Raw genomic sequence first — 17,231 nt, forward strand, 5'->3', positions numbered from 1 at the left:
TTTTTTTTTTATTTTTTATTTTTACTGTCCATCTACACTCTTAACACACACAAAAAAAAAACTGCATAGTGAAAGGATAGAGACTAGAGAGTGATGAAGCAGTGACAAATATTTCATCATGTATATAAAAGTGAAAATGCGCAAAACGATGCAAATTTCTAATTCTAAATCTCATATTCTCATTTTTCTATAGTATTCGTAATTAGATCTTTGATAATAATATTAATTATTATTATTTGTTAGTCAAATTACAAATATAAGAATTTCCAAATGTATGAAATTATACTTGGTATTATATATGAAATTATTAATTTTATTAGATTTTAGTCAATATTTTCAACGAATATACCAAATATATTTTTATACATTTGGAAATTCTTAAACATTTAGTTTGACTGAAAAAATAATAATAATTAACATTTATTATTAAACATGCTAATGCTAGCATAGTTTTCACTTTTCATCAAACATCTAATTATTAGTATTACTTTTGTTAGCGTCTAATTAGTAATATTATATAATTTTGACTAATCGAATTATCGAATGAATATTATTCTATATAAGAAAAAGTAAAGAAAAGATGAGAAGTACTTGACGCTAGTGGATCCAATCTTATTATGTATAAAAGATCTAGAATCAAATCGATCGTTACATACTTATTTGACTCTTCTACCTTACGGAGCGCAGACTTTGGACCATATAATATACGTATAACAATTGTCTTTTCCTATTTAATTTGGCTCCATCAATAGCACTCTCTACTTTTTCTCCATCAGTGCATGCATTAGATCTTCTAGAAAATAATATCACAAGAGACATATTCAGTGTCTTTTTTTTGTATTTTCTTCATATTTATGGTTATGGTTTCCTTCTAAGCGAAGTGATAAAAATAGAACTAGAAAAGATTCTGACAAAAAAACTACTAGGAACTGCGAAAGGCCACTAGAGAGTTCAAAGCGTGTAGCCGTGTTGCCACGTCGGTCTCTTAAACTATTGTCTGAACGTAGTACTAACTTTTGTCCTACCTTATCCAGTCGTCCATGAGGACTCGAAAGCGACGTCTCCATTTGACTACAAATTAACCTATCCACTAAACCGGATTCCAAACCTCATAACCAACCGGTCCAACCCAAATTCATACCGAACTATATAGTATTCGGAGAAGCAAAGAGCCCACTTTAAAGCTGTCTTTAACAATAAGACAAAAAAAATGTTTTGGCTTTATACGTTCTTTGTTTTTTCCCCTAGATTATATTCATTGTAGTATTTGTATGTTCTCCCATAACATTGAACCAAATTCATTGTAATGTACATGGAACAGAATCCAAACCAATAATTGTACTTCTGTAATTTCTATATGGTTTAAACTGAAACCAAATTTCACTTCTAACGTACTAATTTGGTGAGATTTTTCTTACACCAATGGAATCGTCATTTACACATATAACTTAAAAGGCTACTAAGGTTTTGTATCATAGTATTTGTTGAGCAGTTTCTCTGTATATTCTCCAAACGTCAAGACTTCATCAGAGAGACATAACTCTTCATGTATTGTAACTTCTTTTGGGAATGTAAGCTTCTGGTCCCTAAAACAACCACATTCACATTTTTCGTTGCTATTAACTTTTGTATAACGAAAAAATCGTCACAAATTTATCAATGTTATCATCATTTCAAAAGTTATCTACTTATCTTAGTTTCAGAATAATACCAGTCAGGTTGCATGAACAACGCGAATGTCGATCGCTCTAGACCACGCGCCTCTTCTCCTTGTGGCGCCTGAACACAAAAACAAGAAATTATAGGTTGTGTTGGTGCAAAGTTCCGAAACTAAGTACAATAGAATGTAACCATCCGCGAAGGTATGAAGAATATTACCCGAACACAATGAGGTGTAGCACAAAGATAACCACTAGACAGAATTGATGTTGTCTCGCCTATTTGGTATGCTATTTCATCTTCCCCATACACAACCTAATCAAAATGCAAAGGAAGCAATTCATAAGAAAATTATTCATAAGCAAAGCAGACTGGACAAAGTATTCATAACAGAATAAATTTGGTTTCACTGTTAGGTATCAAATAGGATCCATTTATACATACTATGCACAGTCATCAGGAAGGATCAGTACAGTACCTTAACGATCTGACCTGATCGTGTTTGTATGTATAAGCCAGAAGCAGGATCTGGGCAAGGTACTTCAACTGAATCTCTAGAAAATATTGCTCGAGTAAGACCTGTGGATATACATACAAAGATACACTTAATCAGCATATCACAGACGCTAAATGTATTTGCATACCATCAAAACAAAAGGAGCCAACTAAACTTTAAGTGAACAACAACAACTCAGGAAAGCAAGAGAGAAGAAAACTGGACACCTGTGAGTGAACCATGGTCTGTATGCCATCCACACCAAGATGAGATGGAATCGTTGTCATGCGTAGAGCTGATGGAAGACAATATGTCAATATATCAGGCAATCCCAAATGAAAGTTCTACTATTAAAGAAGCATATCTAACATGTGTTCAACAAGTATTAGCCGCTAGGGACTGAACTACAAAGTAAATAAGCAGAGTAAGAGCTTGTGAAGGGCCGGCATCTAATTTTACCTCTCTTGTGCAGGGAAATAATAAAGCAGCCGTCCTTTGTGACACCGAGAGCCAAGTAGTATCTTTTCAAGATTTTGCTTTTCATGTTGTTTTATACCCTTTGACACTGCAAATCATGGGTTGTTAAGGGCTTTAGAAAATAGACAATGATGTATCCATTAAATTTTCTAGCACCATGACATTTTGTGTCCGATCAAAGAGAATAAACAGTAATAGCCAGATTCATGTTGATACACTTCATCGGTAATGCAAACTCCACAGACCATGCAAGCATCCAACAAAGAGACTGGTTTCAGAGAGTAAGAAAACTAACTATTCGTCATTTTAAGAGTAATAATTAGGCTACTCTACATATAGCCACATAGTATCCCTGCGAATGTGCTATGTGCATCATGCTTTCTTACACTCGATTCCAAAACTATCTTTGCAAGCATCTTAAGGACACCTAATCAAGGATGTTCAAAGATAAATTCACGAACAGCAATGAAACTACTTACCATATTGATCACAGTGGTAAGCTACCATTAGCCCAACTTCGAACATCAGTTTACCAAGAGCTTTGAAAGCTGTAATGTATAAAAGTAATACTCAGTTATAAACTGGAGGAAAAATTGTAAATAAGAGGGCATCACGAAAAAAGCTAGGGTAGCAAACGCAAGCAGATACCAGAAATTGTCAAATTCTATGGCACTTTTAAGTAGGAAGTCATGCGATCCTTGTATTTATTCTCAAAGGTGAGACACCAACAAATTATATCCGACTAGGAAAACTAACAACATCCAAAAGTAAAGCAAGTATCACCTAGTTACCTCCTTCAAGTTCCGGTAAAGAATTCCTTGGCCATATATTTGATCCACAATACGATGGATACCTACATCGTGAAACAAATATGAAGGTGAAATAACGAATATAGAGAAGAGAAGCAGTCTGTTACACTTAACGCAGACCAGAACACATATAAACGTAACACCGTATTTCGAAGTAACCTACACTAGAGTATCTGGGAAATACAAGAATTCAGTTACGCCGTCAATATTTCAACACATTACAAGAATGCTACATAAGCCAAAGACTTAACAAACAAACAAAAAAAAGGTATTGGTATTACTTACCGCTGTATTTCATATGAATTACTCGTAGGTACATCTTGTAGAGGATTAGCATAGTAAGAACCCTTCAGCATGTCTGCACAAACAACACCAGAACTTTCAATTTAGTACTTTCATCAGAGCAGGCAAGAGATATGATACAGTCCTACACAAAAAATACATTTAAACTTCATGGTATAGTTCAATAAGTCCATGTAAGTTATCTAGTAATAAGTAACCAAGCCAAACAAGATGTTAAAAGAAAAGCTTTATTTAGCCAACTATGAAATCTTGTTTCAATTCTGAAGCAACACTACAGCAATAAAACAAAGTCTACATAAGCTCACCAAGCTTCCCGGATTCAAGTTTCTCCTTGCCATGACTCCAACCAAAATTATACCTAAGAAAGAAACAAAGCAAAAGAGTAAGAATTTGAAAATGAAAAAAGAAGATCATAAGTAACAAAGAATCGTATTTTCACCTACTATGAGGATCTTCAAGCTCCCTCTTCACCTCTTCAGGAAGACCAGCTAACCTTTACATAGGAATCAAACAATCCTTGAGAACCATATTGAAAAAAAATCAAATCTATCAACTGAATCAATCAGCTATACCTAAAGATCATTTACCTAGGTGCAAGCTGAAGTAGATTCTGTCTTAAAGCAGAATATCCAGGAACCTAAAAACACAAAAAGTCGAAATCTTTATTCCCAAACACATAAAGGTGACAACTTTCATAAATCTTGATGAGAAAAGAACTATATAATATCAAATTTACAATAAAGTTATGTACTTTAATACATATTTGACAGATTAAGAACAAAGCAACAAACTTTTTGGTTAAAGGAAGTGATTCATACATCTTTAACAGAGAGGATTCCAAGTCCATTAGGTCCAAATCCTTCTTCAATCCTTGCAGACAAATCTATGTTGCTCTCCTGTAATAAGGAAGAGTTTAGAAGACGAAACAGAACACAGAGAAGACAAATAAGAAGAAGGACTTGGCTCAATCTGACCTTGAGCTCTGAGTAGGATATGGTGACCGTGGAAACAGTAGGAACGGTGGAGTCCGACGAGAGAGACATGTGGAGGTTGGTTATCAGATGAGAGAAAGAATGGAAGGAAGACGTCGGTAGGCGAGAACCGGTGAAAGAGAAACGAAATCGGCGGCAGACCGGAGTTCTTAGAACTGGAAGCAATTGACTATTTTTATTTATTTTAGTTTGCTTTCTTACTTTACAGGTAGGTTTTATTTTTAACCAAAAAAACAATATTATTCCAATCAAAAATATTACACATCAGCTTTCCAATTTGCCACGTCGTATCTCCAGCTTGTCACATCACCATTTTCCAAAAGTGAAATTAAGGAGACTTCAAGAGTTTTACAAGAGTCTTAAGTAAGTGATAAGTCTTAACAATATTCTGCTTCTTCTTGTCTACAAAGACATCATCCTCAAAACAAGACCTTAAACCTATGAGTGTATGATAAAAGACAAGAGTAAATGAATATAGAGACGAATTGAGCTTAAGAGTGAAGACCATAAAACTTAAACTGAATTACTCAAGGTGATCACCCAAGTAAATAATAATTTACATTAGTCATCCGGAAACTTTATTTACAGGGAATATCCATTAGTCCCTAAACCTACATGATTCGCTGAGAATGATATTAAAACCAAAGAAATAATTGAAAAGAAGGCCAGCACCAGTAAAGAAACCCATGATTAAGTTTAATTATCATTCTCAAAATGTAAAGAAGATTAGAAAATAGAGAAATAGTTAGATTTACAAAACAAAAAACTGATAAATCAAAAAAGGAAACAATAACCTTTCTTAAGTTTTGTTTTTTTTGATCTTCAATATCAGTAATCATATGTGGCAAGTTTTCCTCTCCTATTTCCCCTAAGTGATACAAAGACTTAAATCCATTGTTTTGTGCATATCAACACCTCAACATATAATGAGTCAGACAACTAAATATATGTTGTCAAACAACCTACCCATAACAATAATATCTGGACTAACAAATAATGTATTCGGACAAAGCACTTATACATATCAAATTACATCATGCTAAACAAATGGATTCACATGGGTATGTTTATTGCACATATACTTGATTACAAATAGAAGATTTTCATATAAGTCGTCGTGTTAAGTTCCAACAAAGCCAACTCCGGAGATGAGAAAAGCAGTGGCTTGCATGAAGAGATACAAATATAAAAATGCATTTCCAAATGCAAAGTCGTAGCAAGCACAACATAATATGTATATACCCATCATCATCTCCTTCAAATTTACTCTGCAACAAAACATTTTCTTTCACTCATTAGTATCCAGAAATATTGTTTTATTTATCCCTCATTCTAACCTTTTTACACACAAAAAAAAAAAGAGTTTTGCTAGTCTATTGCGAATATATCACTATATCAGAAGTTCATAACACATGACTGAATAATCACAAATATATATTTTGAATAATGTAAAATAGATTAAAAAACAAATATCATTTTAAGAATTTAAAATTTAACAAATAACAAATGCTATTAACTAGTTTGAGTCTTCTAAGTCCGGATTACGTCAAATTTTATGTTAAGTAATTGATATTCTTTCTTTTCAAATGTTTCAATTTTTTTTTTCACTTTTTTTTTTTTTGTCAAAGATGTTTCAATTTTCTTTCTTTCGTTTAATTTGATTAATTTACCTTTTCGGAAGTCGTCCATTCTGGGGAAGTAGCTTAGTGTTAAGAGTATCTCCTAATTTCTCTGTGACAACCCATTCATTGACTCTTCCTCCTTCAAATAAGCCAATCAAAGTTCCCTTGGTCCGGTGCATAGCCATTACATTTTCGAATAAGACCCAAAAAATCACGAGGTAGAATGATCTGCCAATAATAGTAAAAATGTAAGTAAGGTAATATATAGAGTGAATAAATGAGGTCGTTATAGGATGTATAGTACTAACCTTGGAGTGGCAATGGCACTCAAGAGGGTGATGACAGAAGGAACATATATAGTTGACCAGTTCGGTATATTTACTTCGGGAAGGAAGACACTTGTAGGAAGAATGACACAGTAAAAGAAATAAGTGAAGAAGTGGACTACGATCTTCCGTAGGAAAAAGAAGCTGTAGATCACGTAAAACTTCTTCCAAATCTTCACTCTCTGCTTATCATAAGTTTTTAATTAGTTTATGGTTACTATATATATATCATACGCATCTTATGTGCGTTTAGATATAAAATAAAATTTCAATGTCACTTGGTTCAACCAACCTGAATTCTGGATTAATATGAGTTAATTATAAGTGATTTATAAGATTTTTTTCAAGGTAGTTATTGATAAATGAGCCAAAAACAAATGTCGTTATGTATTTTGTTTGGTTGCCAATGGTTAGAAACTTGCCCCTCTTAAAATTGTCGCTAAGGATGAGCCAAACAAAAATGTAGTTGGCACGTGGGAAATGTGTGTCTGAAAATGAAATATAGTAAATGGTAAAAAGACCTTATTGTGAATAATTTCCATCGTCATTTTCCTAATAAGATTGGCTGGACCACAAGACCACCGATGCTGTTGGAATCGAAAGGCCTTAAATTGGCTTGGTAGCTCGCTTTTAACCTACAACCACAATTATTCTTGTTTTACAATGATTATAAGCATTTGTATTTAGATAGCCACATGCAAATGCACATAATATATGGTTGTGGTTAGCCTTTGCCGTTACATTTTACCAAAAAAGAAACACTAGAAATCGAAACTAATTTGTTTATTATATGTTAACTTATACAACAAGAAATCCATATAAATTACAAATTAAAAGAAAAGGACTAAAATTACCTCGAGGTCATTGACGAAGATAAATTTCCAACCGAGAAGACCAACACGAACGGCCAAGTCCATGTCCTCTACCGTCGTCCGGTCCTTCCATCCTCCAGCTTCTTCCATCGCCACCATTCTCCATACTCCCGCAGTTCCTGCATATATACATAAAATCCCATAATATGAATTTTTAATCTTTTGTTAATTAATGTAATGCTTTATTTACCATTAAAGCCAAAGAAAGCATGTCTTGTGGATCCAGATTGTTGCTCTGCCATGAAATGGTAGTTCAGAGACATCTCTTGCATCCTCGTCATTAAGCATGTGTTAGCGTTTACTGCATGACCGAATCATATATATGACGAACCACATTCACATTAAGTTTTTATCTCAAAACTATTTAATGTGCAAGGAGCATAGCTAGTTAACTAAATATCTTCTATATACTTGATTGGTTGATCATTTGCCATTTTGTTACTTTCATTATCAATTATTTTTAGAATGTTACAAATCGGAAATGGAGTTGAATCTAACATTTTAAATAATGGACATGAAATTATCTATTTATTACCACTCGAGATTTGGTTTAAATACCCTAGAAGTTTTTATGTAGTAGTTATATATATATATGTACATACCAAATCTCCATCGAGCTTGGACAAGAGCGACCTCAGGGTTGTGGATAAGAAAGGGGATAGCGCGTTGGAGGTAATCGGGCTCGGGCTGGAAATCAGCATCAAAGATGGCAAGATATTGGCACTGCTTGACGTAACTGTGCCTCATGCCGTGCTTAAGAGCTCCAGCCTTGTAGCCATTTCTGTTCTCTCGCCTCTCATAATTTATATTTATGTCTTTTGATGCCCATTTTGTACATTCCATGCTCACCAGTTCCTGAAATTTAATTACTAATTATGTATAAAATCAACTCAATAATGTTCAGCAATGTCATAAGTCATGTTATTGGTATGTTTCTTATTTTAAATTAAGTTTTATTAGCGAACTCTGTCCATTGAGAGTTTATTAAGAACGGACCATGATTGCTGGATCGGTGGAATCATCTAAAACTTGAACAATTAGACGGTCCGATGGCCATGTTAGTCTGCACGCAGCACCTATAGATAATTCAAAGACCTGCCGAGTCAAAACTATTATGTTAGTATAACAACGTAATATTAAGTAGCTCTCACACATTTAAGAAGTTTGAAAAATCAAAGAAACAACTTATATGCTAGTTGACATATGAGACAACAGCTACTGTGGAGTGACCAGTGTTATTTGCACTAAAAGACGGAAGTATGAAAGGAACATTATGATCACGTGTGGGTTTTCTTTTAGTAATTGTGTACAAGTTATATGTTGTTATTAACTTGACTTGTCAATTATATATATAAAGAATAATATTATAAAGAGATAGGGAGAGATCAAAATCAAACTTGAACCTCTCGTTCGTTGTACATTGGGATTTGAACAAGGACCATCGGATAATTTTGATGACCAAGCTCCATATCCTCCTGCATTGCCTCCCATTTGTAGACTTTCTCTGGTTTTCGGTTAAACAACTTGACATAGAGTACTACAAGGTTCATGTAAACACTCTCAACGAAAACTAAGAGCGAGATGATCAAACACATAACCACTATACACTTGAACAATGGAACTATGAATACATTCCTTGTTTCTCTCCACATAGTGCTCATGTTTATCCCCACACCATCCACGGATGCTTTAAGAGTTTCTCCATGGAACTTCTCATAATGGTGGACAAAAGAATAAAAAGTTATCCCAGTGAAAAAAAATTGTAAGAAATATATTATATATACATTGTAATGAAAAAACAGAGAGCGAGAGATATAGAGAAAGAAAGACGATGTCTTACCATTACCGAGAGGAGGTTAAGAGATAAATCGTGTAGAGAAAGGAGAGGCTTCAGAAGCAAAAACATGTCTTTTCTTTTTTGTTCAGTGACTGATTTTTTAGTTGTACTGCCTTCTTTCTTTTTCTTTCTTTGTTTTATAGCTATTTTTTTTATTAGAATATTACAACGTGGAACTAATTAGCCTAATACCTAAGTAACTAACAATGATGCAGAAGAAAAAACAAGCTTGTGTACCAAGACATTATATAAAATTATTTTTCCTATATAGACACCTATTGCTGCCGGTAATTCGACTAATATAGTGATGAGATTCATGAGAAGACTCTTTGGTATGAGTTTTTTTTAGCAAACTCATCTGGGGTAAAATATATAGTCTAAAGCTCAAGTTAAAGTGGCCACACACACACGACTTTGTTCGAAATAGAATTGAACCTGGAACGTCTACAAATTTTTGTCCTTAGATACCTCATCTCAATGTCGTCCTTAGATTCGTGTAGGCCTAGGCCGATTTAAAAAATATGGCTTTTGTAATATTTTAATTTTTAAATAATCATATCATATTTCACTTCTATTGTTCTATACTTCTATAAATCTTCAATATATGACCATATTTTGCTTATGCAATATTTCTATTTCGAAAATCCTGTATACTTTGTAGTTGCTCTATGAAACCAATTAAATCCCTTCGAAAAAATAAAAAATATAACGTGGGAATAGTATAATATCTAAAGTAACTAACAAAGATTCACAACGTTGGCATTATCTGTCGTACAAGTGCGTGTGTTGCTGTTTTCACTTGAACCACACGAAATGGCAAGAACAAAACCATCATAATTAACCAAAACAATACAAAACATTGGTAAATGACAATATATATTTATTTAGATAAATGACAAATGTTAAAGCTGTTACTTAAAAAAAAAAAGATACCAGTGAAATATTGGATGAAAATATCACATAATATTATTAAAATATATATATACTCTTACATTAAAATATGGGCACACAAAAAAAAAAAAAAACAATAAACCAGTCCTACATCTTTGTTCCATATACTCTTAGTCTCTTACATTAAAAATATGGGCTTCTGTAACTTTTATTTTTCAATAAAATCGACAAACTGGCAATCACAAAAAAAAAGGTAATAATGACTTACACATTTACCAACTATTTATGACAACAAACAAACAAAAACAAGGGTCCCCTAAACATGGAGACACTTTATTTAGGTCACAATGATTTTAAACCATGATGAAACACAAAGACGAAATAGAGAATCTTATAACTCATAGGTCATGCCAACCTTGAGAAGCTTCGACCTAGGAATCGCAAGTGCTTTGTCTCCTTCCCGACAATTCTTCTTCAAGAAATTGTAAGCATGGTTCACTATAAACTTCTTAAACAAAGAAGACTCTTTCTCTGCCGTAATCTCGGTCTCTCCCATTAGATAAACCATCCCTTTCTCTCTCGCTTTCTCCACCAACTCTGTTTGATCCTCCACGGATTGAACCTGCACGACCCTTCCCGACCTAATCTTGTCTGACGAAGATGAATGGGCGGACCCGATCCGCCCCGATGAAGGGACATAATTAGACGAAGGCACAACTGTTGTCTCAGCATTTGGTTCCTCTTCTTTGTCCGTCTCGTCCACCTCCCCTCCTCCTCCAGACATGAAGTGCTCGTGATGAATGAATTCCTTTAAGTAATAAACAAAATGACGCTCGAACTCATCAGGCTCCTCAATGTCTTCCTTGTAACCATATCTCACAACACACCTAAACATCCCGGAATCCTTTGGCCCCACGTAACGGAAAAAGAACCGCTCTGATGACGTCACTCGGTTCACGGGAAGTGTCTTGATCGATATCAATACAAACACCGAGTGGACGGACGAAAGATTTGATATATAGTGAGAGAACAATGGAGTTATACCGTTAACAAGCTCCGTGTAGAAAAGACCAATCCCTGGAACCCGGTTTACGTCAGGACTTGTAGCCATTTGTATAGCATTTTCACGAGAGATCTTCTCCCTCAGCTCGTACCGGTATTTGAGGACATGAACATATTGCCAAATCGCCATCATCGCCATCAAAACGACCGTTATCGTAAGTGGTAAATACCCACCGCTTGTAAACTTGTACATGACCGAAGATAGGTATAACATCTCTATGGAGCCAAAGACGACCAAGAAGATAGCAATCCACACTATATTGGTCTTCCAGATAACCAACATTATGAGAGTCACCATTAAGGTTGTGATGACCATGACGGTTACAACGGCGATCCCATAAGCGTGACCAATCTTCTCAGTAGTTCTAAAGGCAAGGGTAACAGCGATGCATGCAAGCATGAGCAAGTAGTTGATCTCCGGGATATAGACTTGTCCCTCGTACTTAGCCGAGGTGTGAACCACCTTCACTCGAGGGAAACAACCCATACGTAGAGATTGCGAGATGACTGAAAAGGCGCCCGATATCATAGCTTGGCTCGCGATGATTGATGCTGCCACCGCTACCACAAATGTTGGCCAGTATAACGGATCTGTTAAAAAGCATTATGTGTTATATCACATTATTGCACGTCATTTTTTTCATTTTTATTTTGAAATGATAGTACTTGAGTTAAACTAACCAGGGATTGAGTCGTAGAAAGTATTTGACACATTGTAAGTATGTTTAGTTAGGTACGCAGCCTGCCCGCAATATATCGTTACTAAAGCAGGATATGCGACACATGAGAAACTAATCTGCGACATTTATTGTTTGCAAAATTGTGTTAGTGAATTAATAATAAAATTATTTATATGTGTGTGTGTTTAATCTACTCTAGGGAATGTAAAAAATATAACCTGTACAGCTCGAACACTGAAGTGACCTAGATCAGCAAACATTGCCTCCGTCCCTAGTTCAACAAATTACATTTCAATCATAAAAAGTAAATTTGATAATTAAGACACACACAAAAAAATGTTTATGGAATATATGTGGCCTCTCACCAGTGATGCAGAGGAAAACACCTCCGAGGGAAATCCAACCCTGTCTACCAGTTCTTCTAAAGTAGTAAATGATATAGAGTGGATTAAGTGCCTTTAAGACGGTAATGTCATGCTTGAACAGATTAAAGAGACCAATTCCGATCAGAAATGTGAACCATACGAGGATGATCGGGGCGAATGAGAATCCAACTTTATCGGTGCCAAACCGCTGAAATGCGAATAGAACAATCAAGATTGCAACCGAAACACCCACCACCGTGTCTGCACATTTAGCAATCAAATGCCATTAGATTATGTTTACGTACGTTACATTGTTGCATATATTAAATTAGTTTGAATTTGTTGAGTTTACTTTGGCCGAGAGATTTGATTCCACTTACTGCTGAAAGTACTGGACCAAATAAAATGAAACAAAACAACAACAAATTTGTTAGTTCGAATGTTATCAAATACAAATGTTTCTAGAGAGAAGTTCAGCTAGAAAATTGTTTGGACCTATGACTGTCTTTTAGCATGTGCAATTGTAACACTTGAACAGAGTCCCAATTTAAAAGTTTAAATATGCATATAAATTTAAGTCTATAATTCTGAAAAAGAAAAAGTCTAACACATCAAATATACCATTATAACAAAAACTTTCACAATGTCTACAAATAATAAGTTAATTTGTGACAACCCCTGGTAATACCTCAAGGTCTATAGTATTTTTAAGATGATTGGTTAGTTACCTGAGATGGAAGGAGTAAGGATTCCATCACCAATGACCATGGAAGTTCCCATAATAGTGACTAGGAAGAGAATGATCTTAGCGAATTTAGAGTTCTCGAGCTTCTCTTTGATCATATGGGCTCTTCTGAGCTGTGTGGTTGGAAGTTCAAGTGTATAGTTGGAGAGTTCTACATCTTCTGGTTCTTGGTTTGGAATTAGTCCCATTTTCGCATACCGACATATCAGTGAGTACAATGCAAATGTTCCTCCTGCGTTTAAATATTGTACATAAGTAACTTTTCTAATTCCTTGACAAAAAAGTAACTTTTCTAATTAATTAATCAACAAAAAACAAACATGTATGTTATTTTTCGGGGTAATAAGTTTTATTGGTTTGTTTACACACAATGAACTACATATCTTTAAACAAATTTTCATTTAATTAAATCTTCAGTCTCTTTTATGCCAACTTTTTATATTTGTCATTGGACCTTTCATAAACACTACATGGATATGACAACTCTTTTCCATACGAAAATATATCACCAGATCAATCTCATAGTTATAGTATTTTAAACATATATATAAAATAATAACACTTCAAAGTTTATTAAAAATATAAATTGAGAATTTTATTATTATGGTTGAAACTTTTAAATATAATATAAAATACAAAATAAATCCTTTGATTTTTAATATTTCAAATCATAGAAACAATCTGATATAAGAATCAAAGTGACAAAAAGCTATGTTTACATAATTAAATTATTTCATATTTAGTTATACCACATATATATGTTGAATGTTTTAAAATCATACCTAAACATTGATATATCTTAATTACTGAAATATCCAGTAATTAAGTTTATATATATATATATATATATATATATATATATAAAAGGCTTTCCAGTAGTTGTTCACAAACAAAATAAATGAATCATATTGCAATCATTTATATGGTTATGTATGAATAACTTTGCCATGATTACTAATGAAAAATACTATAATATCAAAGAAAAAAAAAGACTATAACTCTGACTTGTGCATTTTGTAGACAAACAAAATTTCTTCTAACTTTTTCTGGACCCACAAGTTTTATTATTTTTATCAAAGAATTTTTTCTTTTTGAAGAAAACTTGTTCTTCTTAATATTAGATAAAATAAACTTCTCACTTTCTCAACTTTTTTTCTTCTATTAATGTAACCAGTCAGAGGCTCAGAGCCATGGAGTGTACTTTTAAGGACTCAAGACTTGTTTTTACGTTTATTGGACCACGTGAATCGCGTCACTCGATATCAAATGATGCGATTTATATAAAATGATCAACAATCAACATGCGACATCGTACAAAATTGTTCTTCGGGAGGACGTGCGTCACATAATAAAAAGTCAACAGTAATAACTACGTTTATTAATTAATGTAGCTATACGAAAAGACAAAAATAAAACATTAAAAAAAAAGAACTTCATCATAGATCTAATAAATTCTAATGTGGATCCAAAAGAAGGGCGACCATCTTGTGTGTATTTCTCTTGTTTGCTTTAAGTTATAGCATTTCTATAATACATTTTCATCAATTTTAATGCTAGTATATGATAAGTCTACAATTTAATTATTCCATCAACCCTTGTTCATAATTGACTCATTACTTAGGAAATAAGTGAGGTTGTTTGTTCATTTTCTTTTAATACACGAATTATATTATTTATATAAACAAACAAATAAAGATCAAAAGCAAAAAAAGGGTACCTTCACCGTTATCGTTAGCCTGAAGAACAATGAAAACGTATTTGAGGAGCGCTACGAGAGTAATAGTGTAGATTATGAGCGAGAGAACACCAACGACATCATCTTTGTCATTGATGCCATCAGTGAAAGTACTTGCATACACATATAATGGCGATGTCCCGATATCTCCATACACCACTCCTAGGCTCTGAAATGCCAAACTCATCGTTGTTCTCCAGCTCATCTATTTCACACATCATTATTCACGATCACCAAATCTTATATTAATGATCATCTTCTTATCAAACAAGAGAGATTTAGATACACACCAATGAGCGACGCCCGGTATTTGTTGGAGTTTGTCCGGCCTCTATGATGAAAGAGTCGGGTCGATATAGTTTTCCCCATGATTTCTGATAAATAACCAAATATTCAACCACAACAACAACAAAAAAAAGTTTTCAGAAATGTGACTTTAATGACTATATAAACACAATAATTTGTACAAACATATGGTTGAGAATGATAAGTACACTTTCCAATCTAGTATTACTACAATAACTACTTCATTCACTCTTTTGTATATTATCATGATTCATGACATCTAAATGTGTTTCCAAGCTGGCGGCTACTGATTTTTTCTAAGTAGCAAGAAAATAACTTATATTTGTAACTCGACTAATACCTCTTTCGAAAAAGAAAAAATAATAGAACTTAAGTAAACAATTTTCCTAAAGATTGACTCTTTTGAACTCTATATAAAAATTAATCACAAAAAAAATAAAATAGAACTAAATTAAATACATGTTATTTTACTTAAATATGCACAATATTAACTTTTAGAAGTAGATAGAATTGAAGAAAGATTAGCGATAATATCTGAAAAATGGATTAAAACTAAGTCATACCTTTTTTTCATTCAACTTGTTCTCATGGTTATTAACTTCATCACCATCTATTTGATGTTCCTCACCATCCATTTTTTGCTGTGTTTTTTTTTTTTTTTTTTTTGTGTTGTGATATTGTGACAATTGAGAGAGATGGGCTAATTAGATGCGTTTTTAACTCTTCTTTTGCCAGTGGCTTTTATAGGCGTAATAGTAAGCTGACTTGTGGTTAAACAAACAACCAAAAAACTCAACAAGTTTGTGGAATAGAGTTTTTTAATGTGGTAGGGACGCGTCTCAAACACGTATTGCCGGCTGTTGAAACTTTTAAACTATTCAATCTACATACAATTTCAATGCTAAATGTTTTGGGAAATTAATGAACTAGCTAAAGAGTAGGAATATTCATTGGTTAGTACGTAGAACATCTTCCGAATCTTTTTTCCGACGTATAGTCTGAGAATGATTACAAAACTAATAGATTTATGAAGTAGATATCCTGAAGAATTCTAAAGGTTAGTCTACAGTATTTAGATTAAAATGAAGTAAAAACTCTCTTTTAATTGTAATTCATTTTGGTTGAACAAATATTTTTATACAAAAAAGTTTGGTATTATGGGCAAAGTAAACTAATGATGGTACTTTTGAAACAAAAACTTAATAGTTTGATATTTTAGAGTATTTCTCAAAAATAAAAATGTATCCTGAATATTTCCAAAACATTAGTCTGCAATTGACTATAAGTTTTCGATAGGATTGTCTATTTAAGATATCTGGACAAAACAATATTGGTAAGGGTGGATAACGGATAATTTGAATTTTGAAAATAATTACACAACATTCTCAAACAAATACAGGACGATTGGGTAACATGACGAGTTGGTGGAAAATTCTACCAGTTAAAACATAGAATGGACCATCAAAGTCTGGATATGTGGTTTAAGTATTTGAAATTCAAGACATTCAAATATGTCTGTGAACGGCTACATGTGCTGGTCATACCGGTGCGGGTTCTTTCTGGACCTTCATCAACCGTATTTAGGTCACCATTCAAACAATTAGATGAGTTTTTGTCATTGTGTGCATTAGTGAGTTTTTACTTAATTTAAAATAAAATAATGTATGCTTTATGAGAGGGTTCATACATATCCAATATTTTTACGTATTAAATAAATGATGTAAAATACTCTATTTTTTTATGTTTTTTAAACAAAAGAAAAAAAACAAAAATAACAAAAGATCATATAATTTTATTTGAGAAAAATATATTATTTGGGTTTTTATTGTACTCGCTTTGTATTGATAGACTTGTTTCGTCGATTTTGTACCAATTAGCTAATCTTGTTCTACTTGCGGCTAATGAGTCGATTGTTTTGCATCGTCTATTCTATTGTCTCTTGCAAATAGTCACTCTTCAAACATCTCTATCGACTCTTTTCTCGAGTCAATGGCTCCTCACCAATTGTATTGTTACCTCTCTAATTTATCTATATAAACAAATACGTATTATTG

General features: G+C 33.3%; 3 protein-coding genes across 6 annotated transcripts; all 3 read right to left on the reverse strand.

Moving 5' to 3' along the window:
* Window positions 1–1,259: 1,259 nt before the first annotated feature.
* AT4G13400 (2-oxoglutarate (2OG) and Fe(II)-dependent oxygenase superfamily protein) lies at window positions 1,260–4,930 on the reverse strand. Of its 2 annotated transcripts, NM_117414.4 has the most exons (14): window positions 4,719–4,930; window positions 4,563–4,640; window positions 4,332–4,381; window positions 4,184–4,237; window positions 4,050–4,102; window positions 3,727–3,799; window positions 3,424–3,485; window positions 3,112–3,180; window positions 2,615–2,720; window positions 2,383–2,450; window positions 2,138–2,238; window positions 1,879–1,974; window positions 1,712–1,779; window positions 1,265–1,586 (listed from the first exon to the last, which is right to left on the reverse strand). In NM_117414.4, the coding sequence occupies exons 1-14, from the start codon at window positions 4,785–4,787 to the stop codon at window positions 1,460–1,462; spliced, it is 1,074 nt and encodes a 357-aa protein (NP_193076.3). In that variant the 5' UTR covers window positions 4,788–4,930; the 3' UTR covers window positions 1,265–1,459. The 2 variants fall into 2 exon arrangements, with proteins under 2 accessions (NP_001328640.1, NP_193076.3); NM_001340859.1 differs by having other exon boundaries at window positions 1,260–1,779; window positions 4,719–4,925.
* Window positions 4,931–5,653: 723 nt separating this feature from the next.
* On the reverse strand, window positions 5,654–9,679 carry ATCSLA15 (Nucleotide-diphospho-sugar transferases superfamily protein). Of its 3 annotated transcripts, NM_117415.3 has the most exons (10): window positions 9,397–9,679; window positions 8,960–9,265; window positions 8,553–8,651; window positions 8,159–8,411; window positions 7,747–7,857; window positions 7,539–7,675; window positions 7,206–7,319; window positions 6,667–6,866; window positions 6,407–6,586; window positions 5,654–6,004 (listed from the first exon to the last, which is right to left on the reverse strand). In NM_117415.3, exons 1-10 carry the CDS (start codon window positions 9,460–9,462, stop codon window positions 5,857–5,859), a joined length of 1,614 nt encoding a protein of 537 aa, NP_193077.2. In that variant the 5' UTR covers window positions 9,463–9,679; the 3' UTR covers window positions 5,654–5,856. The 3 variants fall into 3 exon arrangements, with proteins under 3 accessions (NP_193077.2, NP_001329703.1, NP_001329704.1); NM_001340860.1 differs by having other exon boundaries at window positions 6,667–7,319; NM_001340861.1 differs by having other exon boundaries at window positions 8,159–8,651.
* A 740-nt stretch (window positions 9,680–10,419) lies between these two features.
* On the reverse strand, window positions 10,420–15,889 carry HAK5 (high affinity K+ transporter 5). Its single transcript, NM_117416.3, has 9 exons — window positions 15,741–15,889; window positions 15,162–15,245; window positions 14,854–15,076; window positions 13,120–13,368; window positions 12,744–12,782; window positions 12,392–12,652; window positions 12,245–12,297; window positions 12,028–12,142; window positions 10,420–11,937 (listed from the first exon to the last, which is right to left on the reverse strand). Exons 1-9 carry the CDS (start codon window positions 15,810–15,812, stop codon window positions 10,676–10,678), a joined length of 2,358 nt encoding a protein of 785 aa, NP_567404.1. The 5' UTR covers window positions 15,813–15,889; the 3' UTR covers window positions 10,420–10,675.
* Window positions 15,890–17,231: the final 1,342 nt, after the last annotated feature.

Source organism: Arabidopsis thaliana, chromosome 4 (genome assembly GCF_000001735.4).
Source record: "Arabidopsis thaliana chromosome 4, partial sequence".
Lineage (NCBI taxonomy): Eukaryota > Viridiplantae > Streptophyta > Magnoliopsida > Brassicales > Brassicaceae > Arabidopsis > Arabidopsis thaliana.

Bases quoted from the DNA above. Each gene is read 5' to 3' on its own strand.
- AT4G13400 (NM_117414.4), bottom strand. From the start codon at position 4,787: ATGTCTCTCTCGTCGGACTCCACCGTTCCTACTGTTTCCACGGTCACC. The intron at 4,238-4,331 runs GTAAATGATCTT...TCCTATGTAAAG, and splicing joins CTACTTCAGCTTGCACCTAG to GTTAGCTGGTCTTCCTGAAG. The intron at 3,486-3,726 runs GTAAGTAATACC...TTCACGATGTAG, and splicing joins AATTCATATGAAATACAGCG to GTATCCATCGTATTGTGGAT.
- ATCSLA15 (NM_117415.3), bottom strand. From the start codon at position 9,462: ATGTTTTTGCTTCTGAAGCCTCTCCTTTCTCTACACGATTTATCTCTT. The intron at 7,676-7,746 runs GTAAATAAAGCA...GTATATATGCAG, and splicing joins TGCTTTCTTTGGCTTTAATG to GAACTGCGGGAGTATGGAGA. The intron at 6,005-6,406 runs GTAAATTAATCA...GTTTTGTTGCAG, and splicing joins AATGGACGACTTCCGAAAAG to AGTAAATTTGAAGGAGATGA.
- HAK5 (NM_117416.3), bottom strand. From the start codon at position 15,812: ATGGATGGTGAGGAACATCAAATAGATGGTGATGAAGTTAATAACCAT. The intron at 15,077-15,161 runs GTGTGTATCTAA...TGTGTGAAATAG, and splicing joins ATACCGGGCGTCGCTCATTG to ATGAGCTGGAGAACAACGAT. The intron at 12,653-12,743 runs GTAAACTCAACA...CTAAATGTGCAG, and splicing joins AATCAAATCTCTCGGCCAAA to ACACGGTGGTGGGTGTTTCG.